General features: G+C 44.3%; 2 protein-coding genes across 2 annotated transcripts; one reads left to right on the plus strand and one right to left on the minus strand.

Annotated features, from left to right (window-relative positions):
• The first annotated feature begins 340 nt into the window (after positions 1–340).
• On the plus strand, positions 341–18305 carry kank1a (KN motif and ankyrin repeat domains 1a). The gene is made up of 12 exons (XM_076104776.1): positions 341–377; positions 8011–10653; positions 12372–12533; positions 13796–13904; positions 14185–14383; positions 14426–14478; positions 15255–15342; positions 15511–15730; positions 16951–17093; positions 17597–17797; positions 18056–18154; positions 18243–18305. The coding sequence occupies exons 1-12, from the start codon at positions 341–343 to the stop codon at positions 18303–18305; spliced, it is 4017 nt and encodes a 1338-aa protein (XP_075960891.1).
• A 2035-nt stretch (positions 18306–20340) lies between these two features.
• LOC142964449 (cilia- and flagella-associated protein 157-like) lies at positions 20341–24588 on the minus strand. The gene is given in 9 exon segments (XM_076104780.1): positions 20341–20437; positions 20781–20937; positions 21237–21405; positions 21668–21818; positions 22093–22214; positions 22323–22590; positions 22773–22926; positions 23210–23481; positions 24434–24588. Coding segments are annotated over 9 exon segments (1545 nt in total).
• Between the last annotated feature and the right edge of the window lie 296 nt (positions 24589–24884).

Consider the following 24884-nt stretch of genomic DNA (forward strand, 5'->3'; position numbering starts at 1 on the left):
CTGCGTATCCGTCATCTAACGACCTAGCCTATCGGAGGAAAATGTTTATTTCTGGCTGAGATATTTCATATTGAAGCGGTTTATCTGCATCTTTATCTCGTGTTTAAATCCGTTGGACTGACGGGACTTTTTGTTCAGAGATGTTTGAAGCTTTTTCTGGTGTTTTCATGTTTGACCTGTCTGCGTTTGGCTCTTTACGACTAACCTCATGTGTGAGTAAAATGCCTCCTTTTGTGTTCCGTCTCAGTCTGCAGGCTGCATGGTAATCTGGACTTGATGCATGGCAGTTGCATGACCGCAGTAGGTCTTGTTGTGGGACTGAGAGCACACGGCTGCAGCCATGGCTCAAACCATGCACGTGAATGGCAATGGCTCAGGTAAACCAACCCTTTTGTTCATTATTTATCATACGATGTTCTGTTTGCTTTGTTTTTTGATTGTGCATGTATTGGAGATACTCTAGCATGTTCTATGTTTATCATGTTAAATTAAGTTTGGTACCTTTGTGTGTCGCACTGAATCATCACGGTCCTATTGTAGCAGACTGTTGGTTAATAATATACTCCGACATGTCAAACGATCCCTCGCTGCCTCATGAACAACATGTGCTCGTCCTTACTCAAATATAACGGAGCTGGGTGAGGACACAAAGAGCTAAATGTAGATGAAGGTGTCCAGTTCCAGGGATGCTTCAGGCCATTCTATTTAACCGGTGAGCTCCTGCATCACATCTGTCTCTGTCTCAACGCCACACACAAGTGAAGGCCTTCCATTCTAGCATGAAATAGCATATTTTATTTTTTTACCTGAAGTCATTCAGGAGCTTTTTAGGCATTAAAATATGAGTTTACATCAGTGGAAGTGATCAGTGCATATGTAATGCATGGCATTTAAAGCTTTGTAGCATCGGAATGAATGAGACTGATTGATCACTTGTATCTAGAGCGTGAGTGATATGGTTGAAATTAACTTAATTAAGTTTTACACATTGGTTTTGCAGACATATGACGTACTATGAATTTGCAGTTGTGGGAAATTAAGTTAGAAATAAATCAATTTAAACTCCTTTAAACTGTATAAACAGAGTCTCTCTTCACCAAGTAAAACTAGGAATAAACAAATAAAACCATGTTGTTGTTTTTTAATTACAACTTTATTTGTATTGATTTGGAAAATTATATTATATGATATATCAGTCTACATTAAGTCTATAAAAACAAAGGTTATTGTTCTTTCAGTATAATTTCAGTCAGATTCAGCAGAGGTTAATTCAACTTTTTTTAAATTTGTGCTATGTATTTCCTCACATAATCTTTTCACGGACCTCTCACAGTGGAGTCGATACGTTTTGATTTAAGTTTGACATTCCTGCAAGTATGCAAGTTATCGCTGCAGCTCTTTTGCTACTGAAACACGCTGAGGTTGTGCGTTCACACGGCGCAACATGCAGAGAAGATTTGCACGCTTCAGTGTGAAATAAACGCTGTCAGCTCCAAACACACACCTGCAGACGACTCGCATTCCTGTCCACACTAACGGGAGAGAGTGAAGCTTCTTACTTCCAAAATCCCTCCAGGAATGCACAGCATGCAGGACAGATGCTCTCAGCGTCAGTCTGCCACCACCGTTGAGATTCCACTCTCTGAGAGTTATCTTTTATTTAAGTACGTAGATGTGTGGATTCACTTCAAAGGCTACGAACCCAACAAAGGGTATTTTATTGTCCATTTTTGTTACAGAATGTGAAAAATGCTGAGGAATGCTACGCTAACACTGCTAACCCCCCCCCTCTTGCAAACTGTAAAAATAGCTTCTCTGCAGTGTTGGCAGTCAACATACCAATGTGGTCACCTGCTGCACCGAGAGAATTTCAAGAAGAGATTCACTCGACATTAATAAGTTGATGATCAGGTAGACGGCCGGATATCTTGAGGAGGAACTAGTGTGACAGTTGTTGGTTTTAGAAGTTGAAATATTACCTGTAAAGTTTTTGTTTTGTTTGTGGTACCCAGTTCTTTTAAAGGGGAGTTTCTCAGCCTGTAAAACACTTTGTCTAATGTCTTCTGTTCTTCTGGAGGAGCTTCACCAAGTCTGTTGTCTCGGGTTGGTCTTCAGACTTTAGTAGATTTTATTTTTTTATGGAAATACAAAGTGGAGCTGTGGAGTGTGAAAGATGTAGGCGTTTACTATTAGCCTGATGAAGTGCTATTAAGTTGCATTATGGGAAGTGTAGTATCCCTTTTTGGGGGGGGGGGGCTCTCTTACGCTAACATCCTTTTCATAATTCTGACATTTTTAACAAGACAACTACAAATCATGACGATCTGAAGTGTGTTCAGGTTAATTGCACCAAAACGCTGCAGATGCTGAGTCATGGCTCACAGCAGACCGTCACGGCTCTGGTCTGACCTGAATGCCTCCAGTCTGTCGTGGACAGAAACCACAGAGAGCGATGGGTCCAGCCCCCCCGCTGCTCATTCAAACCCTCTACAGTGGTTTTGTTTCTGTCACCCAGCTGCCACTTGGAACAACCCCGTGGTGCTGTTTTCCTCCTCTGCCCCATCAGTCACTTTCTTTCTTGTGTTTATGTAAGTGCTGTTAGCTTATCATCATGTGTGCCGACGGGGCGGAGCTCTGCGTCTTTGTAAACTAAACGGTTCAATAGTTTGTTTGTTTGAATGGATGTAGAACTGGTTTTAAGTGTGACTGTAGCTTTAGTGAGCCAGTCGGGCTGAACAGTATATTCATTCAGAGTCAACAGCGAATGCATGTACAGTACAGCAGTCACGCTGCAAGAGATGCAATGTACTGAGGCATTAAAGCCGTCCATTGTGCACTAAACCACTTTGTTTTCAATAGAAAATTAAAATGGCTCCCTTGTTTACCATGCAACTGGAGAAACAGAAACATCAGGGTCTTGTGTAGATTGTTGAATGATACAGCAAGATAGCTTAGCATAAAGTATGGAAACATGGGGAAACGGCTAGCCTGACTCTGTTCCAAGGTAACAAAACCCACCTACCAGCAGCCTTAAAGTTCGCTCAATAACACGGAATGTCTCGTTTATCAGCTAAAGTTTCTATTTTTTTTTAATAAAAAGGTAGAAACTGGTTCACTAGAAAGAAACCAGTGCGTCATGTCTGATTGTTTTGCTTGACCATGTATGAGAAAAGACCGATGTGGGCAAAGCTCTTCAAGCTGCCTCGATGTTTGCAGAGGAAGCCCAAACATTTCCTCTGGTCTGCATCATCATGTACCGAGTTAAGTTGTTGAATTTGGCAGCGGAGTCTGGCTCGGCCCTGTGACTTTCTACAAGAAGCTAATGGGTCACAGTGGGCGGCTCTGCTCTGCTCCGTCTGTCCTGAATGTGTTTAAAAAAGGGCAGGAATGTGCAGCTTTAATGTACTCATTGTCTTTTTAGCTCCGTTTCCTGTTTCCTGGTGTTGAGCTGCTGCACTATGAGGCGTTGATTAAATGCTGGCTCTACTTTTTCTTGTGAGTAATTAGGCGTGTAGACCTCGCAGGCAGAGCCAGGAAATACCAGCCTGGTTGTATGAGAAAGGGCCTGTGTGTGTGTGTGGGGCCACCAGAGACCCCTTCACCCAGGCACTTACATCATACTTTGTGCTTACTCCGTGTAAAGCACCGAGTGTAACCACTACACGGTCTTATTCCACTCTGCAACTGTGTGTGTATAAGACCTGTGTAACGTCTTTGTCTCATGACTTTGTACGGAAATATCTGCCGATTTCTTTATTTGTTGTCTTGACTTTAGAGTGCTGCAGGCGTGACTCATTCTGTCGGCCAAGCAGGAAGTTAGCATCGTGAATTTTCAACTGGATTTTGGATTATTGCAGAAAATAAGTTCTGTGGCAAACAAACGTTTATGATACTGATACACTCCACATTTTTATTATTTTTGACGGGTGAATGCAATCGGCTGAAGTAAAAAGCTAACGTCACATGACTTCACGTCATCACCACGAAGCTAAAGACGGACGAGCACGATGACGTTTAATAGTCTCATTTAGCCACTTGTTAGCGACGGCCTTTTTTAGACGCTTAAAAGCTTAAAAATTGACGAGAGGAGTATTTACTGACTTATTTTATATCGTAGAACAAAACGTTAAATCTAAGCTTGTGTTAACCACAGGAATCTATTAATGTGTATATAATATCACCTTTATACGTGCATAACAAGCTGCATGTTTTGCAGCATGAAGAAGCCTGTAATGTGTGGGTTTAGTTTTCTAGATATAAAGAGAGACGCACATATTGTGATTTCTGATTCGATAACAAACTTGCAGACACGTTTAGGCCAGTCGCCTCATTTATTCTGCCTCTGAGGGCAGTGTGTCTAAAATTAGACTTTTTACAGAGCCAGTGCAAAATAAGCCAAGTCCTGGTTGTTTGTTTTTCCCTCACAGATTTTAACATCAAGGCCCAAAGTTGGCCTTCAGCACAGTATTTTAAGAGCAAACACACAAAGAGGGAGAGAGAGTTCATGGGTTTAAAGTTACTGAAAAGGAGTCTCAGAAAGGTTTTAGATGAACGAGTGGAAAAAATATATTCAGAAAAGCAACAAAGATATCTTTATTTCTCAATAAAGACAACTCATGAGACGCCCCAAAGCTTGCATGTATATTAAAGAGGTTTTACACGGAGTGTCACAAAGTGTGAATAATCGGACCGAGGGCTTCTTCTTTCGGACATCAACGTATTTGACTTTAATTTCAAAAGAGCAACTGTGTTCAGTCGGCACCTGGTTTCAGTTGGAGGCTCTGGCCTGGAAACACGTGTGAGAAGTAGCTGCTGGAAACATACCAGCTGCCGCAGAATGAATGCACAGATGATGTTGGATAATTGGGCTGAAGTATTTTAATGTCCCAGCTGAGAGACGAGAAGCCGGGCGTGTGTCCCAAGCTCTGGATGCTGTTTTAGGTTGTTGACTAAATGTTTAGTTCAGCGATTCATTGTTGGATAAACTCGTGTTTTCAAAAATACTGAGGGAAAAAAAAAAACGAGGTCAGCAACAAACTATTGTTTTCATTATAGATTAGTCTGTTTAGTTTTTCATTTAATCGATTTGTTTTAGTCTATAAAATAGTGAAAAATGTCGTCCACAACTTCCAAATGTTCAAAGTCATCTTTACATTTTCAGTTTTGTCCGACCAACGGTCCAAAACCAAAATATATTTGATTTCACAGCTGTACGAAACGTAGAAAAAGCTCAAAATTCTCACATTGGAGACGTTAGAAAACAGATGTTTGGTGGTGGTGCGTGATAAATCACGATTATGTAAACGACAGATTAAATGCAGAGAGGGGCCGGCGTTAATGAGAACAAAGTCATGAATCGGAAGAATAAAAAGATAATTTCGTTTACGTTCTAAAACACAAATAAAAAAACATCCTCATCTCTTCACAAAAGTTCTGGATTTTGAATGAATGCAGCTCAAGACACGCGTCATCCAGCTGTGTCGTGTCTGGGCGTGACGAAGCGGTGGCGTTTGACCCGGGAATGACAACAGGCTGCACTCTGCTTATTGGCCGGAGGTTTTAACCCCGTGTGGGATCCAAATTATCTTTGCTGACGCCCAGAAGAGTCCCGAACACAGTAAAATAATAAGAAGAGGAAATGCAGGCAGGTTCTCTGCAGATACGGACACCACCACGTCCTTGTAATGGGTCATAAGTGATGATTAAGAGGCATTATAGACGACTATATAGGCCTAGACGACGACTAGGAGATGTTGTAAAGATGTCACATTTCATAATAACGTCGTAGTTGTTTAATGGAGGAGACCGTCTGTGTAGCTGTTGTGTAATCTCTGTCAACTGGACAACGTAACAGCTGCTGATAACTGGAGGCGACTCCCGGGCTCTCGGCCCCGTCACTGCAGCGCGACCCTTCAGTTGTCCCGTGTTCATGAGGTCATCGCTCAGCTGTCCAGGGTCTCGGTGGTACCAGAGGGCCGCCTGTCACACGTGTGTGTGTGAGAGAGAGAGAGAGAGAGAGAGAGAGAGAGAGAGAGACATGGCTGGTCAGAAACTTGTGGGGGGGACCGGGACCAGGACCAGACAGCACAAGACCGTGACTGTGCTGCTGCCTCACGGATTATTTATACCAGTCAAAAGAAACAGGATGTGCTTATTTCAGGTCTGTGCAGGAGGAAACACAAAGCGGGTTCTGTTTTAAGATTAAGATGCTCTTAAACTTTCCAGAAAATGTTCCTAAAGGACAAATCGGCATGAATAGATGTAAACGCTTGCGTTAACTTTTAATTAGTAACATATCTGGTTTAGGGGCTGCAACTAACTGTTATTTCGGCAGATTATTTAGTTAATCAGTTTTTTTTTTCCAATAAAATAGTGATACACGGCCATTATGAGTTCCAAAAGCCCCAATGGGAAGTCTTCGGCTTATTTTGTCCAACCAACTGTCCAAAATCCTCCCAAAATTTCAATTTACCATCAAATTTGACAAAGAAAAACTGATTGTTGTTGGTCATTTATCAAGAAACAAATGGATAAACGTTGGTTCCAGCTTCCTAAATGTTTGATTTGTTATCATATGTTTTTATATAATTGTATAAAAGTAGAGCTCTTACTTGGTGAAAGTTTGCTCTGCAAAGTATAAATGCTTGACATGTACAGTAGCCGAGTGATCCATCTCAACAACAGGCCGTCATTGTCATGAGTTCACCTCCCCTCCAACTCAATAACAGGACTCTTATTTGGGAATGGAAGCTCTGGGCTCAGAGCCTCGCGGATTGGAGGAGGCAGCTGTCCAATAGTGATGTAGAGCAGTGCTGTGCTTCAGTTTACACCAATAGTGGAACTTTTTATGCCCCCCCCTCCTCCTCCTTTATGGAGAGAGGAGAAGAAACAGCAGTTCTGTGGCTCAGGTCTGCAGTTAAATCCTGTCCAGCAGAGAGACGCGGTGAAGAAGAAGGAAAAGTAAAATGCTGCCGGTCTGAGGTGAGTGCAGCTTGAACAACGAGGTGGTTTTTAGCAGCGGGCTTTAAGCCTTGTAATTGCCTCCTTCTGTTTGTGTCTGAATGGAAAGGATTGACGGGGAGAAGACGTTAGCCGGAGCTGGCGGGCTGGACTGGAGGGGAAGAGCCGGGCTGTTTATTTCCAGCCTGTGTTTGCTTTAGTCGCTGAGAGTTCCAGGCATACCAAGAACAAGACGCTGCTTTTAGCCAACGCAGAGTGAATGTAGTGGAGTCTCCGACTTGCCTGGAAAGCTGAGTGGCTCTATAGACTCGCTCTGACGGGGGAGTGTGGAGTTTGGACTTTAAGCAGCTCTGACTGCTCTGTACAAAGTATATGAACTCAGGACATTCAGTGTAGTTTAATTTGTTGTTGTCTTTAAACTTTGTGCTCAAAACGTGATAGTTTATGCCTCATGTGTGTCTGTAAAAGCTCAAATGTTGACATGACGGATGGATTTTGGACTTGGACATATTGATCTGTTTTTCTGACCCCTTTGGCTCTTCTCTTATCTGAGCTTTGTAAACAACGTTCTGTTTATCTACCCGAACCCTAACCCCAAACCTCATCAGGCTAAATTATACAAGTAAACCAACATTTGTTTTTATTCGGAAGTTTACTACGCCTCTTAACATTTGGTGTTTTTCTCCACTTAGTTGCATCTCACATAGTTTTGGGCTGACCTGAACCACCCCTTGCCAAAATGATTATCACTCACGCTTTTCACGCAGACATGTGAGAAACCTGAGACGTGTTTGTACTCGCACTTTCAAATTATGGCGATTGTCAGCGACCGAGGAAACACTTTGCCCGACACTCGAGCTGCTTCAGGGCAATAAATGCGCCATTTTTCAAAATACTTATGATGGTTTCTTTACAAGTTACCTTTTATTCCCTGCAGGTCTACAAATGTAAATTATTCTGTAGCACGCTCTTTATTTGCTTTCGCTCTTTCCAGAAACACAAAAATCTGAACTCTTAACTAACTTTTTCTTCTCGTGGTCTCTGTTTCAGAAAGAGGACAAAGATGCCCAAGCACAGAGGACGAGAAGGACTCTGTGGCCCCCTACTATGTTGAAACTCCCTATGGTTATCAGCTAGACCTGGACTTCCTCAAGTATGTCGACGACATTGAGAGGGGCAACACCATTAGGAAGCTGAGTATCCAGAGGAAGCCCAAAGTGGCCAAACCCTTGGCGGTGCCTCGGGGCAGCACTGGCGGGGGCAGCACTCGGGCTGAATGGACATCCACAGACTCCCTGTCCTCCTCCAACAGCGACGACAAGCAGTCCCCAGTCTTCTTTAACGCCAGGCCCCAGGTCGCTGTGCCGCTGACCCCCTCCCTCTCCAGAGCTACCTGTGAAGCCCCCCTGCAACAATCCTACTTGAGCATCACGGAGCAGAAGCTGCTGCTGCCGCCTCCCTCGCCAAGGTTTGCCCCTCGTCACAACCCCCAGGTGGAGAGGACCCTCATGGAGACGCGTCTTCGCCTCGAACAGGAGCGCCTGCTCATGCAACCGCACAGCGAGCCACTGATGCCCCGCCGCCGTCTCGCCAGCTTCGGCGGCATGGGCTCCAGCAGCTCGCTGTCCTCTTACTCTGGCTCCATGGCCCCGAGCCAGATCTCTCCCACCTCCCATCACCCTCTCCCCATCAACGGTCACCTCCCCAATGGAGAGTACAACCTCTTCTACCCGCCATCCATGGGCAGCTCCATCCGCCACAGCCCCATGAGCTCCGGCATGGCCACGCCTGTCACAAACGTCAGCCCGTTGCACCTCCAACAAATCCGGGAGCAGATGGTCGTGGCCCTCAAGAAGCTGAAAGAGCTCGAGGGGCAGGTGAAAACCATTCCTATCTTACAGGTTAAGATTGCTGTTCTTCAGGAAGAAAAAAGACAATTGGCTGCTCAGTCCAAAAATCAAGGTCCTGGTGGCTTTCGCAAGCGCTCCTACAGTGTAGGCAGCGCCGACCAAATGGAGAACCCGGGCCCCATCCCAAAGGAAACGGAGCTGCACATCATGGAGCCCGAAGTCCAGGAACAGAACGCTCAGCGGCTGGAGGAGTTCAGATGTCTGGCCGCTGAGGTCCAAGCTCTGGAGCAGACGACCCTGGACAATAATGTGACTGAAACTCGGCCTCAGAAGCAAAACCAGGCCCACCAAAAGTCCATTGGCATAGTTACCGATGAAAACATGAACAGCCTTCCTGTCAATCAGAGGATGAATGGACATTGTTTCCGGGATGTTGGAGTATCGACGGAGCCGCAGGAAATGCGCAGCGCGGCGGTTGGCGTGACCGAGGCCATGCTGGGCATGACCAGTGAAGCCGAGAGGGAGATCGAGCTCCAGCAGCAGACCATCGAGGCACTGAAGGAGAAGATCTACCGCTTGGAGGTGCAGCTGAAAGAAAGCACGCACCAAATAGAGATGGGAAAGCTTAAGCTGGAGCTCCAAGCGGCCGGTGGGTCGAACAAGAAAAAAGTGGACAAAGGTCTGATGGCGAGGCCTGAGATGTACAACGCCTGCGTGGAGGCCAAAGTCCAGATGCGCAGCGTGGGAGTGGGTGGGAATCTGGAATCCGGCCATGCAAACGCAGCTAAAACTCTACAAAGCCATACTGTCGGAGTGTCCTGTCAACCCAGCGTGCAGAGTGTCGCCACAGGCCCAGAGGTCCCGATGGACCGGTGGGTGGTGCACGAGCGCCGGGAGGTAAACGACCAGTGTGTAGGGAGACGGGTGGAGACGTGCGACCAGCTGGTGGGCACGGAGCTGAATGCTTGCGAGATTGGAGTTAACACGGAGGAATCGGTAGACAGCCTGGCTCTCTGCAAACCCATGACGGAGCTGAGCAAACAGTCGAGATCAGTCGGCTGCGGAGATTGTTCAGTGGATGTGATCGTCGGTCCCGTCAAGACACTGCTGTCGCAAGGAACTGACCCGGATTACGTCAGCAAAGTGGACTCCGGTGTCATGGCTGTTCCCGAGTCGGTAACTCGGCAGACCAATACCGAGACGGAAGTAGCGAGCAAATCCACCAACACGAGGACGGCCGTGCTGACCGACTCTTTCAGTGATATGGGGCTGATCACTTGCGACAAACACACCAACACGCCCGTGACCGAAACGAGGACGGTCGCCGCCGGGGAAGGACTCATCAAAGACGTGCACTCGACGGCAAAGATGCGTTCCATCGCTGTTGGAACCACCACAGACGTGGAGTCATTCCTTGGCAAATCGAGCTCTACTAAAACCAAAGAATGTGGGGTGGGACCAGTTAGCATCCAGGAGAACTTCTTGGTTGGATTAAAAACCAGGAACATAGCGTGCGGCCCCTCCCAGCCAGCTGAATGTGTCACAAGCAGCAGCAGCAGAGAGGCCGGGGAGGCTGAGGCTGCACCACTGCAAGCTCAAGCCCAGGGGGCCGCCGGACTGGACCACTACATCGAGAGGGTCCAGAAGCTGCTGCAGGAGCAACAAATGCTGCTGGCGGAGAACTACAGCGAGCTCGCGGACGCTTTCGGTCAGCCCCAGTCCCAGTTCGGATCCATCAATAGTCAGCTGGTCAGCACGCTCTCGTCCATGAACTCTGTCGTGAAGTACGGAAGCGCCGAGGACATCCTGAAGCTGCAGTCGGACTCCGTGAACGCAGACGAAGGTGAGGGGTTTTGCTGAGGATGCTAATGGTTCCACGTGGTGCAGAAACAACTGGTTCTTGTGATAACTGGCTGAATGTCGTGCCAGACAATCAAAGCATAGTTTCAAGGGCAGACAACTGAAAGATATATATGCGCGCGCGCACACACACACACACACACACACACACACACACACACACACACACACACACACACACACACACACACACACACACACACACACACACACACACACACACACACACACACACACACACACACACACACACACACACACACACACACACACACACACACACACACACACACACACACACACACACACACACACACACACACACACACACACACACACACACACACACACACACACACACACACACACACTGTGTGTGGTGTGTGTGTGACACAGAGAAAAATATACATTATACACTGAGATTTTAAGATCCACACTGCGGTCTTATAATAAAAAGGAAGGAGGGTAAAATATATAAACGGTGTAAATAAAAGTTATTCATTTATGTTTGTTTTAAAGGATGCAGAGATATTGTGATCTTGCTTGATTCTTTTGGGAAGAAAGTCTTTTAATGAACGATGACTGAAATAATATTAATAATGAACTTTGTGACTTGTTTTGAAAAGTGCTGTGTATATAAAGTGCTTTACATGATAGAACCAGGATTTAAAACCTTTCAGATCTGCAGTAGGACAAAGGAAATGCAAACTAAAATGCACAATGAGATAAGATAAAAAGCTAGAGATGGAGCGTATAAAAAATATATTGGTACAAAGTATATTTGAATTTAATATTGAATGTGGTCGGTCTACAGAGGATCCTGATCGGACCGGACAGGCCAAAGTTATCTCTGACCCTGAAAAATGCGGCGGGGGCTTTGGACGTGAACCAACAATGAGCTCATTTCTTTTTGGGAACCAGTGAACGTCACACCCATCGGCCTCTTGTTGTTTTTGCGGGCCGCCCCGGCCTCCACCGACACCGCGCTGTTGATGCTGATTCATGGCTCCTTCTGAGTTACATAACACGCATTCATGCCGGCTGGCACATGAACGCGGGGCGATTGTCTTGTGTTTGGGAGCTTGTTTCTGGCCTCTTCTGGAATGTAGGACGACTAAACCGACACAGTTCCTCTTCAAGTAGATGATAGCAGTTTAACTACTGCGCTGAACACAATAAACTGGGTGGGAATGAGAATGTGACTGTGGTTAGAGGTGGAAGTACATTTACCACCTTCTACCGACTTCAGTAGTTACAATTTATGTAACTTTGTATTTGTTCTCCACTACATCTTTAACTTTTTTTTAAACTTTAACTCTTCCAAAGGAGGGATTGATCACAGTTAATTGTACTTCCTCCTCGTCTTAGAGGAGTTTTGTTTATGGTGTAACACTTTGATTTCTTTGTACAAGGACTCGTAAATAAGATCCGAAATAAGAAAGTTTCTCCTTTTTAAGCAGTCAGTTGGTTGTAGTTAAATTTTATTGTCACTTTATTGAGATATAACCGAGTTAAACGCAGCATAACATGCCAACTTGTCATTAAGATATGCCAGCAGTTAGCGGTTCTAAAGCTTTTTGTTGTTTGCATTCTTGCTCTGTTTTTTAAGTGCCATGTTAATGTGAGTTCAAATGAAAGTTGTCGATTGTAAGGAACTTTAACCGATCGGTCCCGTCTGACTTTATCTCCCCTCCTCCTCAGAGATCAGTCAGCAGCTTCGTACAGAGCGGTCACACATGGAGACGACGTCATGCGGCCCGACTCCCTCAGATAAACATGCCAACACACCTGCTCAGCAGCAGCAGATCAGCGCGGCGGAGCAGAAGAGCCGCATGGACCTGCAGATGTCTACAGCTCTACACGGTACGGCTACGGACACGCGTTTAGGATACTCGTCCTGCTGCATTATTGTAAAAAAAGTGGCCATTGTTTGATTTTTACATCCTGCTGCGGAGAGCCAAAGGCAGAGCTGCAGGCTGTTATTAGTGTGTAGATGTGATGTTTTAGTGAAGAGGCAGCGGTGGTTATCTGACCAGATGGTCCAGGCTTTGGTCAGCTCGCCTCAAGTTCATTCTCGAGTGGTAAAGTGATAATATTACAGTTAGGTTAGAAATAGCAGCACATTTTTATGGTTATTTATATTTAGATGGCCTAAAATACGGCTGCTACACAATCACCTGAACGCACACTTCACGTATAAACCTCTAAATTGTACTTGCGTACAGTATTTGAGTAAATGTATTTAATTACATTCCACTACTGTCAAACGAGGTAGCAGGAAAAACATGGCTGCAAACATCATCATCATCAGCGTAGCTTCCTCCTGACGAGCTCCTCACACTCTCGCCTGTCCAAACACGCCAAACCTGCTGAATGACTTTGTTGCTACTGAGTGCACACACACGTCACTGTAGACACACATGCAACTGAATGCATGTTGATACATGGACACACACACACACACACACACACACACACTCTCAGCTGTCCCCCGGAGCAGTAAAAGAGGCCCCTCAAATCAGGACAAGCCTTGGCAGATGTGCTGAGTGTTTCTGGCTCTCGGCTGGTACTTTTGGTTTTCGGAGGGCTGTGTTTAAAATGACTGAGATACTTCCAGCTCCTCGCTGACCGAGTGCTTTGGAAAGAGCGTGAGACGGACACTTAACGGCTACTTTCCTCTCTGCCAAAGCTCTTGATCATGTCAGAGGACCTTTAGAGGCTCATTCAGGCGTCATCTGTGCTGCTGTTAACGGATACTTTCAATGTTGCAGGGGATGAGACTCTACAAGGAGAATTATTGTTTAGAAATGTAAATGCAAGACGACAAAATGCAGGAAAAGAGATGCAAAGAGTTTATAGGAACTTGACTGTTTTCTACAAACTTATAATTACATCCATTTTGGACACCTTACAACAATTTGCACACTGTATGCATCAGAGCTGCACAGTTAATCAAATATTAGTTGTGATTTTGGTTTCCCACAATTAAATGAACATGATCGACTTTATGCACGCTGCACTCGTAGAAAACTCTGCTGCATATAATCAAGCCTTCACCTTTGGGGAGCTGTCATGCCGCTGCACGTGCATCCTGTACAACTGATGGTCACTCTTCTCTCCTTCAGGGCAGCCGTGCAGCCAGAGCACCCTGAAGTCCATCATGAAGAAGAAAGATGGCCGACCTGACTCCAACGGCACCAAGAAGAACCTGCAGTTTGTCGGAGTGAACGGAGGGTGAGTCTGAAAATATATGAATATAATCGCTGTCCTGAATATTAAGTAGATTACCTTTAGCTTTGCATTTTAAGTTGCCTGTTAGATGTTTTTAACGTAATAATATTGTAGTGAATTAGTGTTTTTAAGTGTCCTGAGAGAGGTTAAAGGTGCTGCTGTTTGACATTTTACAATTTACGTCCTCTTGGAGGTCCAAGCGTTGTGAAATCTGTGTTGGTTTTTTGGTGCAAACATCTGAGTCTTCAAGTTCCTCTGCTTTTGTCGCCCCCTCGTGGCAAAGCAGGTATGAGACGACGTCCAGTGACGACTCCAGCTCGGAGGACAGCAGCTCCTCGGGGTCGGACGAGGAGGAGGAGGATGAGGATGAGGAGGAGGAGGAGGAGGATGAGGAGAAGGAGTTCGGTGGAAATGAGGAGGGATATAAGAATGTGGAGGCAAAGAGCACCAGGGAGGAGTTTCAGCCCGAGGGAGCCAAGGAGGTGAAGGAGGAGGAGGAGGAGGAGGAAGAAGAAGAAGAAGAGGAAGAAGAAGAAGAAGAAGAGGAAAGTTCAGAGAAGCAGGAGATGAGAGAGAGGTGGGTTAAAGAGAATTATTGTGAAATTGACTGTTTTTACTCCTTTGAACTTATTCTGTGTGTGAATAATGTGTTAAAATCCTGTGTATGAGGTTTTTTTTTGAGTATTTTCTTTAACTGTCTCTCTGTTTTGGTTCGATTTCTAAGAATGTGGCGATTAACTACAGTTCATCAGGTTTGTGCAGGTAAACAGGTGTAGTATGATTAGCATGCTACAGGGACGAGCTATCATCACCATAACAAGCTGCAGGACTGGATACCAACTGAGCGTTTCATCATTAAACTGTTGGAAATTAAAAGTTATGATCATTTGAATTGCCGTTATATCAAATCCTACTTTTCTTTAAAAAATAAGTATATATTTAGTTTTTATACTTTTACTCGGACCATAAATATAAAACGCAGGCAAAATAAATAAAGATGGATGAAAGTAGGAAAACTTTATTCTTCAATAGTCATTTCAATGTATTTGTATTGTGTTTCCTCTCTATAGGAGTTTAATTGAAGAAGCTGAGCAGTACTGGTTGTGAAACTTACAACAATTATCCAACCAGAACTGGAAATGTATCTTCAGTCTCACCTCAGACACAGTAGATAACCTGCTGATGAATAAATTAAAGTTAAAATAATGAGTTCATGATCTGATGAAGCCAGCTGCAGTTATACTTATTTTTGTCACATTAATGTGGGATGTAATATGGATACATTATCAGATAAAGGGCAAATGAAATGCAGTAAATGTTATTTAAATGTAATAACTGTTGATTGTCTCAAAGGTACGAGCTCAGTGAGAAGATGCTGGCAGCGAGCAACGTTCTCAAATCTCACCTCAGTGACCCCAAAGCTGTGAGCAGTAAAGATCTGGTGAGCAGGATTTATTTTTATTATTTCACACTCTTAAACGAAAACTTCATCCCCAAAATGTGTATTTGTGAGTGAGTACCCAGTGTTACCTTGAATTCTTGAAGAAAACGTAGAAAAGTCTTGATGAATTGAAGCACCCAGACACTAACCGCTGGCCGTGCTCCTCAGAGAGCCTGCATCAACACGGTGCAGCACGAGTGGTTTCGCGTGTCCAGCCAGAAGGCGGCGGTGGCGGCCATGTTGGAGGACTACCTGGGGGCCTTCGGGGCCGTCTCGCCGGCCGTGCTGCGCCACATCGTCAACATGGCCGACGGCAACGGCAACACGGCGCTGCACTACAGCGTGTCCCACTCCAACTTCCAGGTGGTGAATAAGCTGCTGGATGCAGGTGAGAGCAGCAGGATGACCCGTGTTTTATTTCTACTCATTTATAAATGAAAAGGAATCCGTTGTCCTGTGAAATGTTCCAAAGCTTTTCTAATCCATCGAAACTCTGAGGTTATCTTTGTTCTGCTTGAAATGCAGATGTGGTTTTGTTTTACTTCCTCAACCTCATCAGACGTCCTGAACTCTCCACACTTCTCTCCTCCTGCTTCTTTTCATCTTCCTCTTTAAGATATCAGTAGAAAGTCAGCAGTGACTCAGACACTTAAAGGCCTCTAGCTAAACTTCTTCTCTCCTCTCTGTCTCACAAATACTCCCAGAATCAGCGACGCTTACTGTTTATAGTCGTAAACTGTACGTCAGGTGACAAAGAGGTCCGTGGTTCCTCTGTCTCTCCTTCCCTTCACTTCCTGTCTGCATTTCTACCTTAACTTCCAAATGACCCGTAACCATCTTATGGGTTTAAAAGATATCAAGGCATCCATCAATCAGTGAGCGTGTGTGTCACGGTCCTCTGAAGCTCCTTATCAGGATACATTCTAAGCCCGCCCACTTTTTAATGGTCCAATCAAACAAGATTGCTAAATGCAGGACTTTTACTAACACTGGAGTGTTTTTACAGTGTGGTCTGAGTACTTTTACTTGCACTAGTGTTTTTACAGTGTGGTCTGAGTACTTTTACTTGCACTAGTGTTTTTACAGTGTGGTCTGAGTACTTTTACTTTTACTTACGTGAAGGATCTGAACACTTCCTCCACCGCTGCCCTGCAGAGATCTCCCTGAAGGCTTAATAGACTGTGATGAGGTCCCGGCCACTCAATGCTCCAAAAAGCCTTTTGTGTCCTCGGCCTTTTGTGTCCTCGTGCTCGGTGACGGCACATCCACCCCCCTGCTCCCATTGTAGCCTTTGTCCTCCCAGTTCCTGAGACCTCTCCTCCCCTCAGTGGGGCAGGGCCGTCACAGCTCTCCCCCGTCTGATGGCTCTGATGTCTTGTCTCTCTTTGTAAAGGATGCGTTCAGACAATATGTTCCGGTCGCAGGACAAGTCTCAGGCCTGACGGGCGTCCTCGTACGTTACCGCGTCGTTGAGTGACTGACGGGCAGCGACGAGTCAATCACAGACAGCGTCGGACCAAACAAGTGCTTAAAGACCACCCGCACTGAAAACGTGTTCCCCTGAGCTGCTGCAGAGTTTTAAACATGCTGTGTGTGCGTGTGTTTCAGATGTGTGTAACGTGAACCAGCAGAACAAGGCCGGGTACACGCCCATCATGCTGGCCGCGCTGGCCGCAGTGGAGTCGCCCAAGGACATGCGTATTGTGGAGGAGCTCTTCAGCAAAGGAGACGTCAACGCTCGAGCCAGCCAGGTCAGTGACGGGAGGGGTCAGAGGTCAGGAGGCAGCGACAGGCCGACAAACATGTGGTTCAGGTTTCAATGAGCAGGGAGAAGGAGACTGTGAGGGCAAAGATCTGTTTAGGAATCAAGCAGGTTGAAGATAACGACGGTATTTTAAATAGCTTAAAATTAGGTTATTTTTGTGTTTCATTCATAGATCAGAAGTAAACCAGATGATGCACAAGAGTCCCAGTTGAGAGTTTAGCTGCAAAAGATTTTATCAGAAGTATTTTTACTCAAAAGAACCAAAAATAGATCTTTGGTGACACCAAGTGGTAAAAGAAGGTAACTGTTTTTAGTTTAGAGGGAGAAGATTTTATGCTCTGTTCCACGAAACGTTGCTAAAATTGCTCTTTACTTCTCTTCTTATTCTAGTTTAATACACTTCTTATTATTGATCTTTCTCCGTTCCTCGTCCTCCTTGAACGAGCGAGTTGAAGGTGTTAACAGAACCTCTCTGTTGTCCCCCGTCAGGCTGGTCAGACGGGTCTGATGCTGGCGGTGAGTCACGGCCGGATGGACATGGTCCGGGCCCTGCTGGCTCACGGGGCCGACGTCAACGTCCAGGACGACGAGGGCTCCACGGCGCTGATGTGCGCCAGCGAACACGGACACGTGGAGATCGTCAAGCTGCTGCTGGCTCAACCCGGATGTGACGCCACGCTGAGCGACAGCGTGAGTAACTAACAACATGAAGTACTGCACCGAGGTTTGACTGAGACTTTACTTGAGTTTTACACTTCTAGTGGGTCATAAGTGAGGATTGATTTGGATTATTTGTGTTCGTTTTCAAGAAAGTCCTTCTCATTCTGCCTTAACTTTATCTCTCATATAATGTGCTGATCACTGCAGATAAGAAACAGTTTAGTTTGTGTGACTGATCTTTTATTCCTTGTTTCTTCCCCTTGTCCCCTTTGTCCTTGTCCCCTCCAGGATGAGAGTAACGCTCTGTCCATCGCTCTGGAAGCAGGACACAAGGACATTGCCGTGTTGCTTTACGCGCACGTCAACTTCTCCAAAGCCCAGTCACCTGTACGTCCTCGTCCCGGTAGAGCACCCTGTTCTTCTAGTTTCACGTCTGTTCACACGTCACATTTACACTCGTGTGTTTGTATTCCAGGGGACACCTCGACTCGGCAGAAAGACGTCACCGAGTGTCACTCGGAGGAGCATGTTTGATTAGAGACCCCGCCTCTCCCCACAAACCCTGCGCTGCTATTGGTTCACGCTGAACGACGCCTTACCCACAGCTGGATGGGGGACTTCATCCCACGCACCAGCCAACCAATGAGATTCCTGGAATTATTTTTTTATATATATCTATGTGCACACTGATGAGCCCAAAGTGCCCTTTTGAGTATGAATGTAACCAGCTGGTGCCTCCAGTCCCGTCGGATAACAATCAGCAAACCGACACAGATTACACGACTAAATACCTTTTTTTGTTTCTTTTTTTTTGTCCGTTTCTTTAATTTTTCTAATTTTCTTTTGCAATTTGACAACTTTTTTATTTTAAATGTCTGAAGCTCAATGTTGATCATTCAAGAGCACCAAAACATTTGTGATTATTTTTTCTTTTCTTTTTCGGTTCGCATCGGAGTAGAGACAGATGGAGAATAACCCACCCGCATGTTAGAGGAAGTACTTCCTGTATATATCGCTCGCCTCGACATCCCGGCCTCACACGTGCGCCCAGCTCTCTGCAGTACATGTGCAACTCATGTGGATGAACGCACCGACGAATAGACGCTACCTAGAACTGGAGAAATTGTACTTTTATACGAATCCTTTGTATCTATTTAAAGAGAAGAATCACAGTATTTTGAATATTTCCTATTACTACTTAATGACCCATGAAGTTATATATTTATCAAAGTATAGTTTTTAATGCAGATATATGTATTTCTTTGTACATACGGTGGTCATTAGAGTTTAGTTATTCTCTTTTTTGTGTGTCCATTTCCTTCCCGTCTGTCTCTGGTGTGTAATATACGCTGTCTGTCCTCTAGTATCACGGTACTGACTGTCATCCTCCAATGAGAAGTGAAGTGCCTGAGACTTCGCCATATAACAATAAACACCAATTAAAGAATGCAGATCAGTGTCTCGGCTTCATTGTGATCCACACGTCTGTGACGAGTAAACATTGAACACATTTAAGAGAAAATAAACAAAACAGTCCGTTTTATCTCAGGTTTCTACCTGGTTCTCTGTTCAGCAGAAGAAAAGAGGCTATTAAATACATTTTTTCCACTCCAAAATATTTTATTCTAGAAAGACAAAATGTTGATTTAACATTTAGCAAAATGCTCTAAAAATCAATGGAAAAGGTGCAAAAAAACACTTAACACGTCTTAAATTGTGTTTTTAGACAAACAGTCTGGAAAACACAGCTTTACATGAAAACATACATATTGTATATAATATATATATATATATATATATATATATATATATATATATATATATATATATATATATATATATTATATTATATATATATATATATATATATATATATATTATATTATATATAATTATATATATATATATAATGTGTATATTCTTCTAGAAGTATTGACCAGAAACGATGACAATCAAAAACATAACATTTCACCCACATTCATAATGTAGAAGTTTAAAGAACTTCATGTGAGCCAATGTTGGCACAACTTGAGTTACTTTGCAGATTTAGATTAATAAAACCGATTTAGATAAAACTTTATTGATCTCCGGGGGGAATTTACAAGCATCCCATCAGTATATAAATTAATTCAACGTTAAAGTGAAGAACAATCGATGACTGCATCAATAATCTAAAGTTTATGATTCTTTAATGAGTACTTTCTCTTTTGGTACTTGGTGTCAATACTTGAGTAGTACATTTTGAATGCAGGACTTTAACTTGTATCAGAGTATTTCTGTACTGCGGTGTTGCTACTTTTACTTCAGTAAAATATCAGAATACTTCTTCCGACGCTGTTGGTTGCTCGTCACATTATGAGACGAACTGAGTTCAGTGACTCTTCTCTGCTTCAACTCCCTCTGCTCTCAATGTTGGTCATTATTTGTAACGTGTGGCACTTAAATAAGTCATTCATAACACAATAACTATTTGATTATTTGGCAAAGGACAGAAGGTAGATGGAGACGACATTTAAACTGATCGGACATACAAAGTTTTCCCCAACATGAATAGGAAGTGAGTTGTGTTCGTGTTATTTGGGTTTAGTGAACGAGTTTCTGGAGGTCAGAAGTCTGACGGCTGAATTCTTCTGGTTAAAGGAGCCGGCTGTTTTCTGACTGGACGGCTTCCTGAGAGGACGGAAAGAGCAACAACAGTAGAATCACTGAGCAGAGTCGTAGAAAAGAGCGTATTTCGTAATTAAAGTGACATCAATTCTTGCAAAAATTTAAACTGACAGTTTGTGAATAAAGTTTGTAAAAATCTAAATGATAGAAGCCATTCATCTAAAATAAGGGGAATAATGACTTTTTGGCTATTTTTCCTCTCAAATTTATATTTTGTTTGTAAAAAGAATCCTAAATTTAACACAAGATTCTTTCCACCAGAGCCCGTTAAAAGTTTTTGAAGTATAATGTTCTGTTTCTACGTACGTTTTTAACTCTACGGTGCTCCTAAAGTAGCTGAACAGACCTGAGCAGCGGCACGTGGGTGCTGCTGGACCCGGCTGCTCCCGTCCTGCAGACGATGGGTTTGTGTTTCAGCGCGGGCCGGGGTACGAGGCCGAGATCGCCCGGCCTGTAGCGGGCCAGCTCGAACTGAAAACTCAGAGCCGGGTTCAGGCTCACGCCTCTGAAAAGACAGGATGACGGTAACAAAGCAGCAGTTTGGTTTCACTCTGCTGAATATGACAGAAAGAGATATTTAACAGAGTTGTCCTGTTGTGATAATCAGCCTCACTGGGAACATCTGAGACTTTAATTTCATTGTTGTGATTGGATCATCTTGCAAAGAAATCCACCCAAACACCTCTAACAACCTTAGATTATGTTCTATAAGTAACTCATACTATAGTGTCACAGAGGAGCCACTAACGAGTCACTAACAAGCCTTCAGAAAAAAGCTAAATACTTGTGATTGCACAACAACAGATGTCATCCAGTTACCCGGAGGTCTGCAGCTCATCCAGCTGGTCGCTCTCAGCGGTGGAGGTGGCGAGTGTGGGCCGGTCCAGAACCACCAGCAGCTTCTCCATCAGCTGCTTCCACTGCACGGCAGAGTCCCCCCCCTCCTCCTGCTGCTGGTCTGTAGGTGCGTCCTGCAGGGAACAGAGTCCACGTGAGCGATGTCGATCTTAAGCTTTATCGTGACAGTTATATCATTTCAGGTTGCAGGCAGCAACTTTACATTTGGTTTAAACTAAATATTCTGCCTTCTCGTCCAGGCATAGCAGTGCAATAAACCAATAGTTTAGCTAGTCGACTTAAACTTCTCTAATTTGTTCTAAAATAAGATAAGTCTGCCGAGATGACAGACCACCTTCTCTTGAGTGTCCAGATGTTCCTGATGTTTAGTTTTACCATCAGGGCTTGTCTGAGAGCCACGGCGGCTTCCTGCATGATGCTCTTCATCCTGCTCCTCCTCCTCCTCTCCTCCTGTAGCTCCGCCTCCAGCCGGCTCACCTGCACTCTGTTGTTAGTGCACCGCTCGGACAGCGAGGCCCGTTCCTGTCTGAAAACAATACAGTGAGGCCGTATTCAGGTGTGAACCGGCTTCATGACGTCTGCATCCGTTCTCACGACTGATGTGTCTCAAACTATGTACAGTATTTACTTTCAGGACCATGAGTGAAGCCTCTGTCTTCTGACTGGTTTAAGTCTCACACCCACTCTGCTAAATGTGTGGAGACGTTCTTGTTCATTGCTCTTAACACTGAAATGAATGTGACATTGTAGGAAGCCTGAGTCAGCGTTATGTGGACCGTACAGACGGAGTAAACTTTGACCTGAGGGCCTCCATCTCAGCCAGGGCTCCCGTGTGTTTGGCCTGAAGCTGCTCCAGTTCTTGCCTCCGGTCTTTCAGCTCCGCCTGCAGCTGCCGACACTTCTCTGTAAGCTGCTCCGCCACCTGATGGAGGGAAGACATCGCGCATGAAAACCCCATCGAGTCTACATCTATCCTAAACCTGCAACGCCCCACTGGATCCGACCCCCTCTCTCCTGGTACCCTTCTTACCTTCTTGCGGACGCAGCTCTTGCGGGACGTCTCGCTGAGCATTTGCTCCAGGATGTCCACATCCACGCTGAGCCGAATCTTGCGGTCCCGCAGGGCCGAGTTCTCCCCCATCAGGGACAGAGTCTGCTCCGACAGCTGGCCGATCCGAGCCTTGACCTCGGTGTTCTCCTGGAGGGCCGACCTGGTCGTCTGTGGGACCTTCTGGTCCACCAGGTGCTGCACCTCTGCCGCCATGGTCGCCACGTGGCTCTCCATCTCCTTCTCCAACCTTTGGGGTTAATAATTTAGGCGTAGTATTTTAATAAAACTGCAGGCTTTTGGGAGATAATTAGACATTTGTTTATTTTTAATATGAGCCCTGTACATAACAGTTCTTTACCACACATTATATTTTAATTTCCTCATAGCTAGAATAAGCTACAACAGCAGAAGTCAATCAGCAGTCTGAACCTTTTCTTGTCCAGCAGTGCTTTCATCTCCAGGTTGTGGATGGCAGCTTTGTGTTGCTCCTCCTGACTGACCAGCTGCTTCTCCAGAGACTTCATGTTGGACGTCAGCTGCTCCTTCTGCTTCTGAAACTCCTCCAGACTAGCCAGCCTCGCCGCTTGGAGAAGAGAGGAGAGGAGAGGATTAAACCTTGATGGAGGTTTAACTCAACCAGTGAGTTTGTTTCTGCATCCAAGTTGTGTCAAATGCAGTGTCCAGGTATCCAAACTGTTCATGCTGTGAGAAAAACCATTCTTCCTGTGATACCGGTATTATTTTCTCAATTAAATGAGTATGTCTCAGTTTTATGTGGACAAAAAAAAACATCAAAACCCCAGAAAAGTTCCCATCTCAAAGCCATCTTCATGGGACCTTTAACACTCTGGTTCAACCAATCTCACTGAGCGTCCTGTTTCCTGCGTTGAGTCCTTCGGTCCGGTCTTGGTGCTCTTTCCTCAGCTGACCGAGCTGCAGCAGCAGAGCCTCTCTCTCCTCGTCGGCAGCCCGCCGCTGACTCTCCAGCTGCTCCGTCAGCTCGTCGGCCTCGGCCTCCTTTTCCAGGACGGAGCGCTTCAGAAAGTCCACGACGTCCTTCTTCTCCTCCTCCAGAGAACTGTACTGAGAGCTTAAGTCCTTCTTCTGCCTCTCGTGTTGGTCGCATTTCAGCTGGTACCTGGAGGAGGAAGAGGGTCACGGAGGCCCGACGGTTCAGGAAAACATCTTTAATGATACTTACAACTATATACATTTATTCAGGTACAATTTTAAAGTACTTGTACTTGAGTATTTCCATTTACTGCTGCTTTATACTTCTATTCCACTAAAATTCAAAGGAAAGTATTCTAATTGTTTTCTCCACTACATGTATGTGTTGCAGATTCAGATTAATAATACAAAATATAATCAACAAATTAATGATGATGTAACTTTATAGATTAAGATAAAACTTTATTGATCTTAAAAGGGAATTATAACGCTATGCAGCAGATAAAGTAGTTAAAATTAGCCTTTAAACAGCTGCAACATTGAAATGATGTCCACACTAATGCATCAATAATTATAATACAGTAGTATATATTACTGTGAAATCAGCTTTTCTGCACAATGAATACTTTAACTTCCGGTACATAAAGTATATGTTGATGCTAAACTGCTTGTGCCTTTACATGCATGATGCATGACTTTAATTTGTATAAAATCTGAATCTGAAAAGTTAAATAAATGTAATTAGTGGAGTAAAAAGTACAATATGTCCCTTTTAAATTGTAGTGTAGCAGAAAACTGATATTCAAGTGAAGTGAAAATACCTCAACATTGTACTTTACTGCACAGTGTTTAGTACATGTACTTAAGTACTTTTAACTACTGGTTATACTGTGTTATGACTAGATATCTGCATTATTGTTGTAGCTTATATACACTCTTAAAGAGGCATGCATTAACTTTAACTACCAAAGTGACCTGAACTGATTTTTAAATCCAAGTTTGAAGAACACTAACAAAGTTATCAACGCATTTACTACTATGAAGATACCGTCACATAAATCCCATTAAAGTTAGTTAACTTTAACTTGATATAACATATGTAACATATATACTATAGGATATAGAAGCGTGTGTGTCACCTCTCCACCTGCTCGTTCAGATATCGTATTTGAGTCAGATACAAGTCCTTCTCTCTGTCGTCAGACACGCTTTTTGACGAACTTTCCTTCTTTGATGTTTTCTTCACTTCGTCTCGTTTCATGTCGTCACTTTTCTTTTCCTTCTTTTTGGGCATCGCGTGGTCCGAGGAGCAAGTTGGTCTGTCGCTAGGCAATGCTGCATTCAGGGACTCCTAGGAAAGTTTACTTCTTCACATGTTGTACTTTGAGCTTCAAGAGGATGAAAATGTGATCATTGCGTTCATACTTTTATCGTTTTTAAATGTTTTGAAGTTTGCACGAATATGTATTATAGGTATGGTGATTATTCTAATGTTTTATTGCTGGTTTAACATTATTAATATGCTGTAGTTAATTCGATTTTCAAAATCTGATTTTTTCAACAAACACACAATGTTTCACAGGCTACATT

Source organism: Anarhichas minor, unplaced genomic scaffold (genome assembly GCF_050575085.1).
Source record: "Anarhichas minor isolate MPS153535 unplaced genomic scaffold, ASM5057508v1 ptg000030l, whole genome shotgun sequence".
NCBI lineage: Eukaryota > Metazoa > Chordata > Actinopteri > Perciformes > Anarhichadidae > Anarhichas > Anarhichas minor.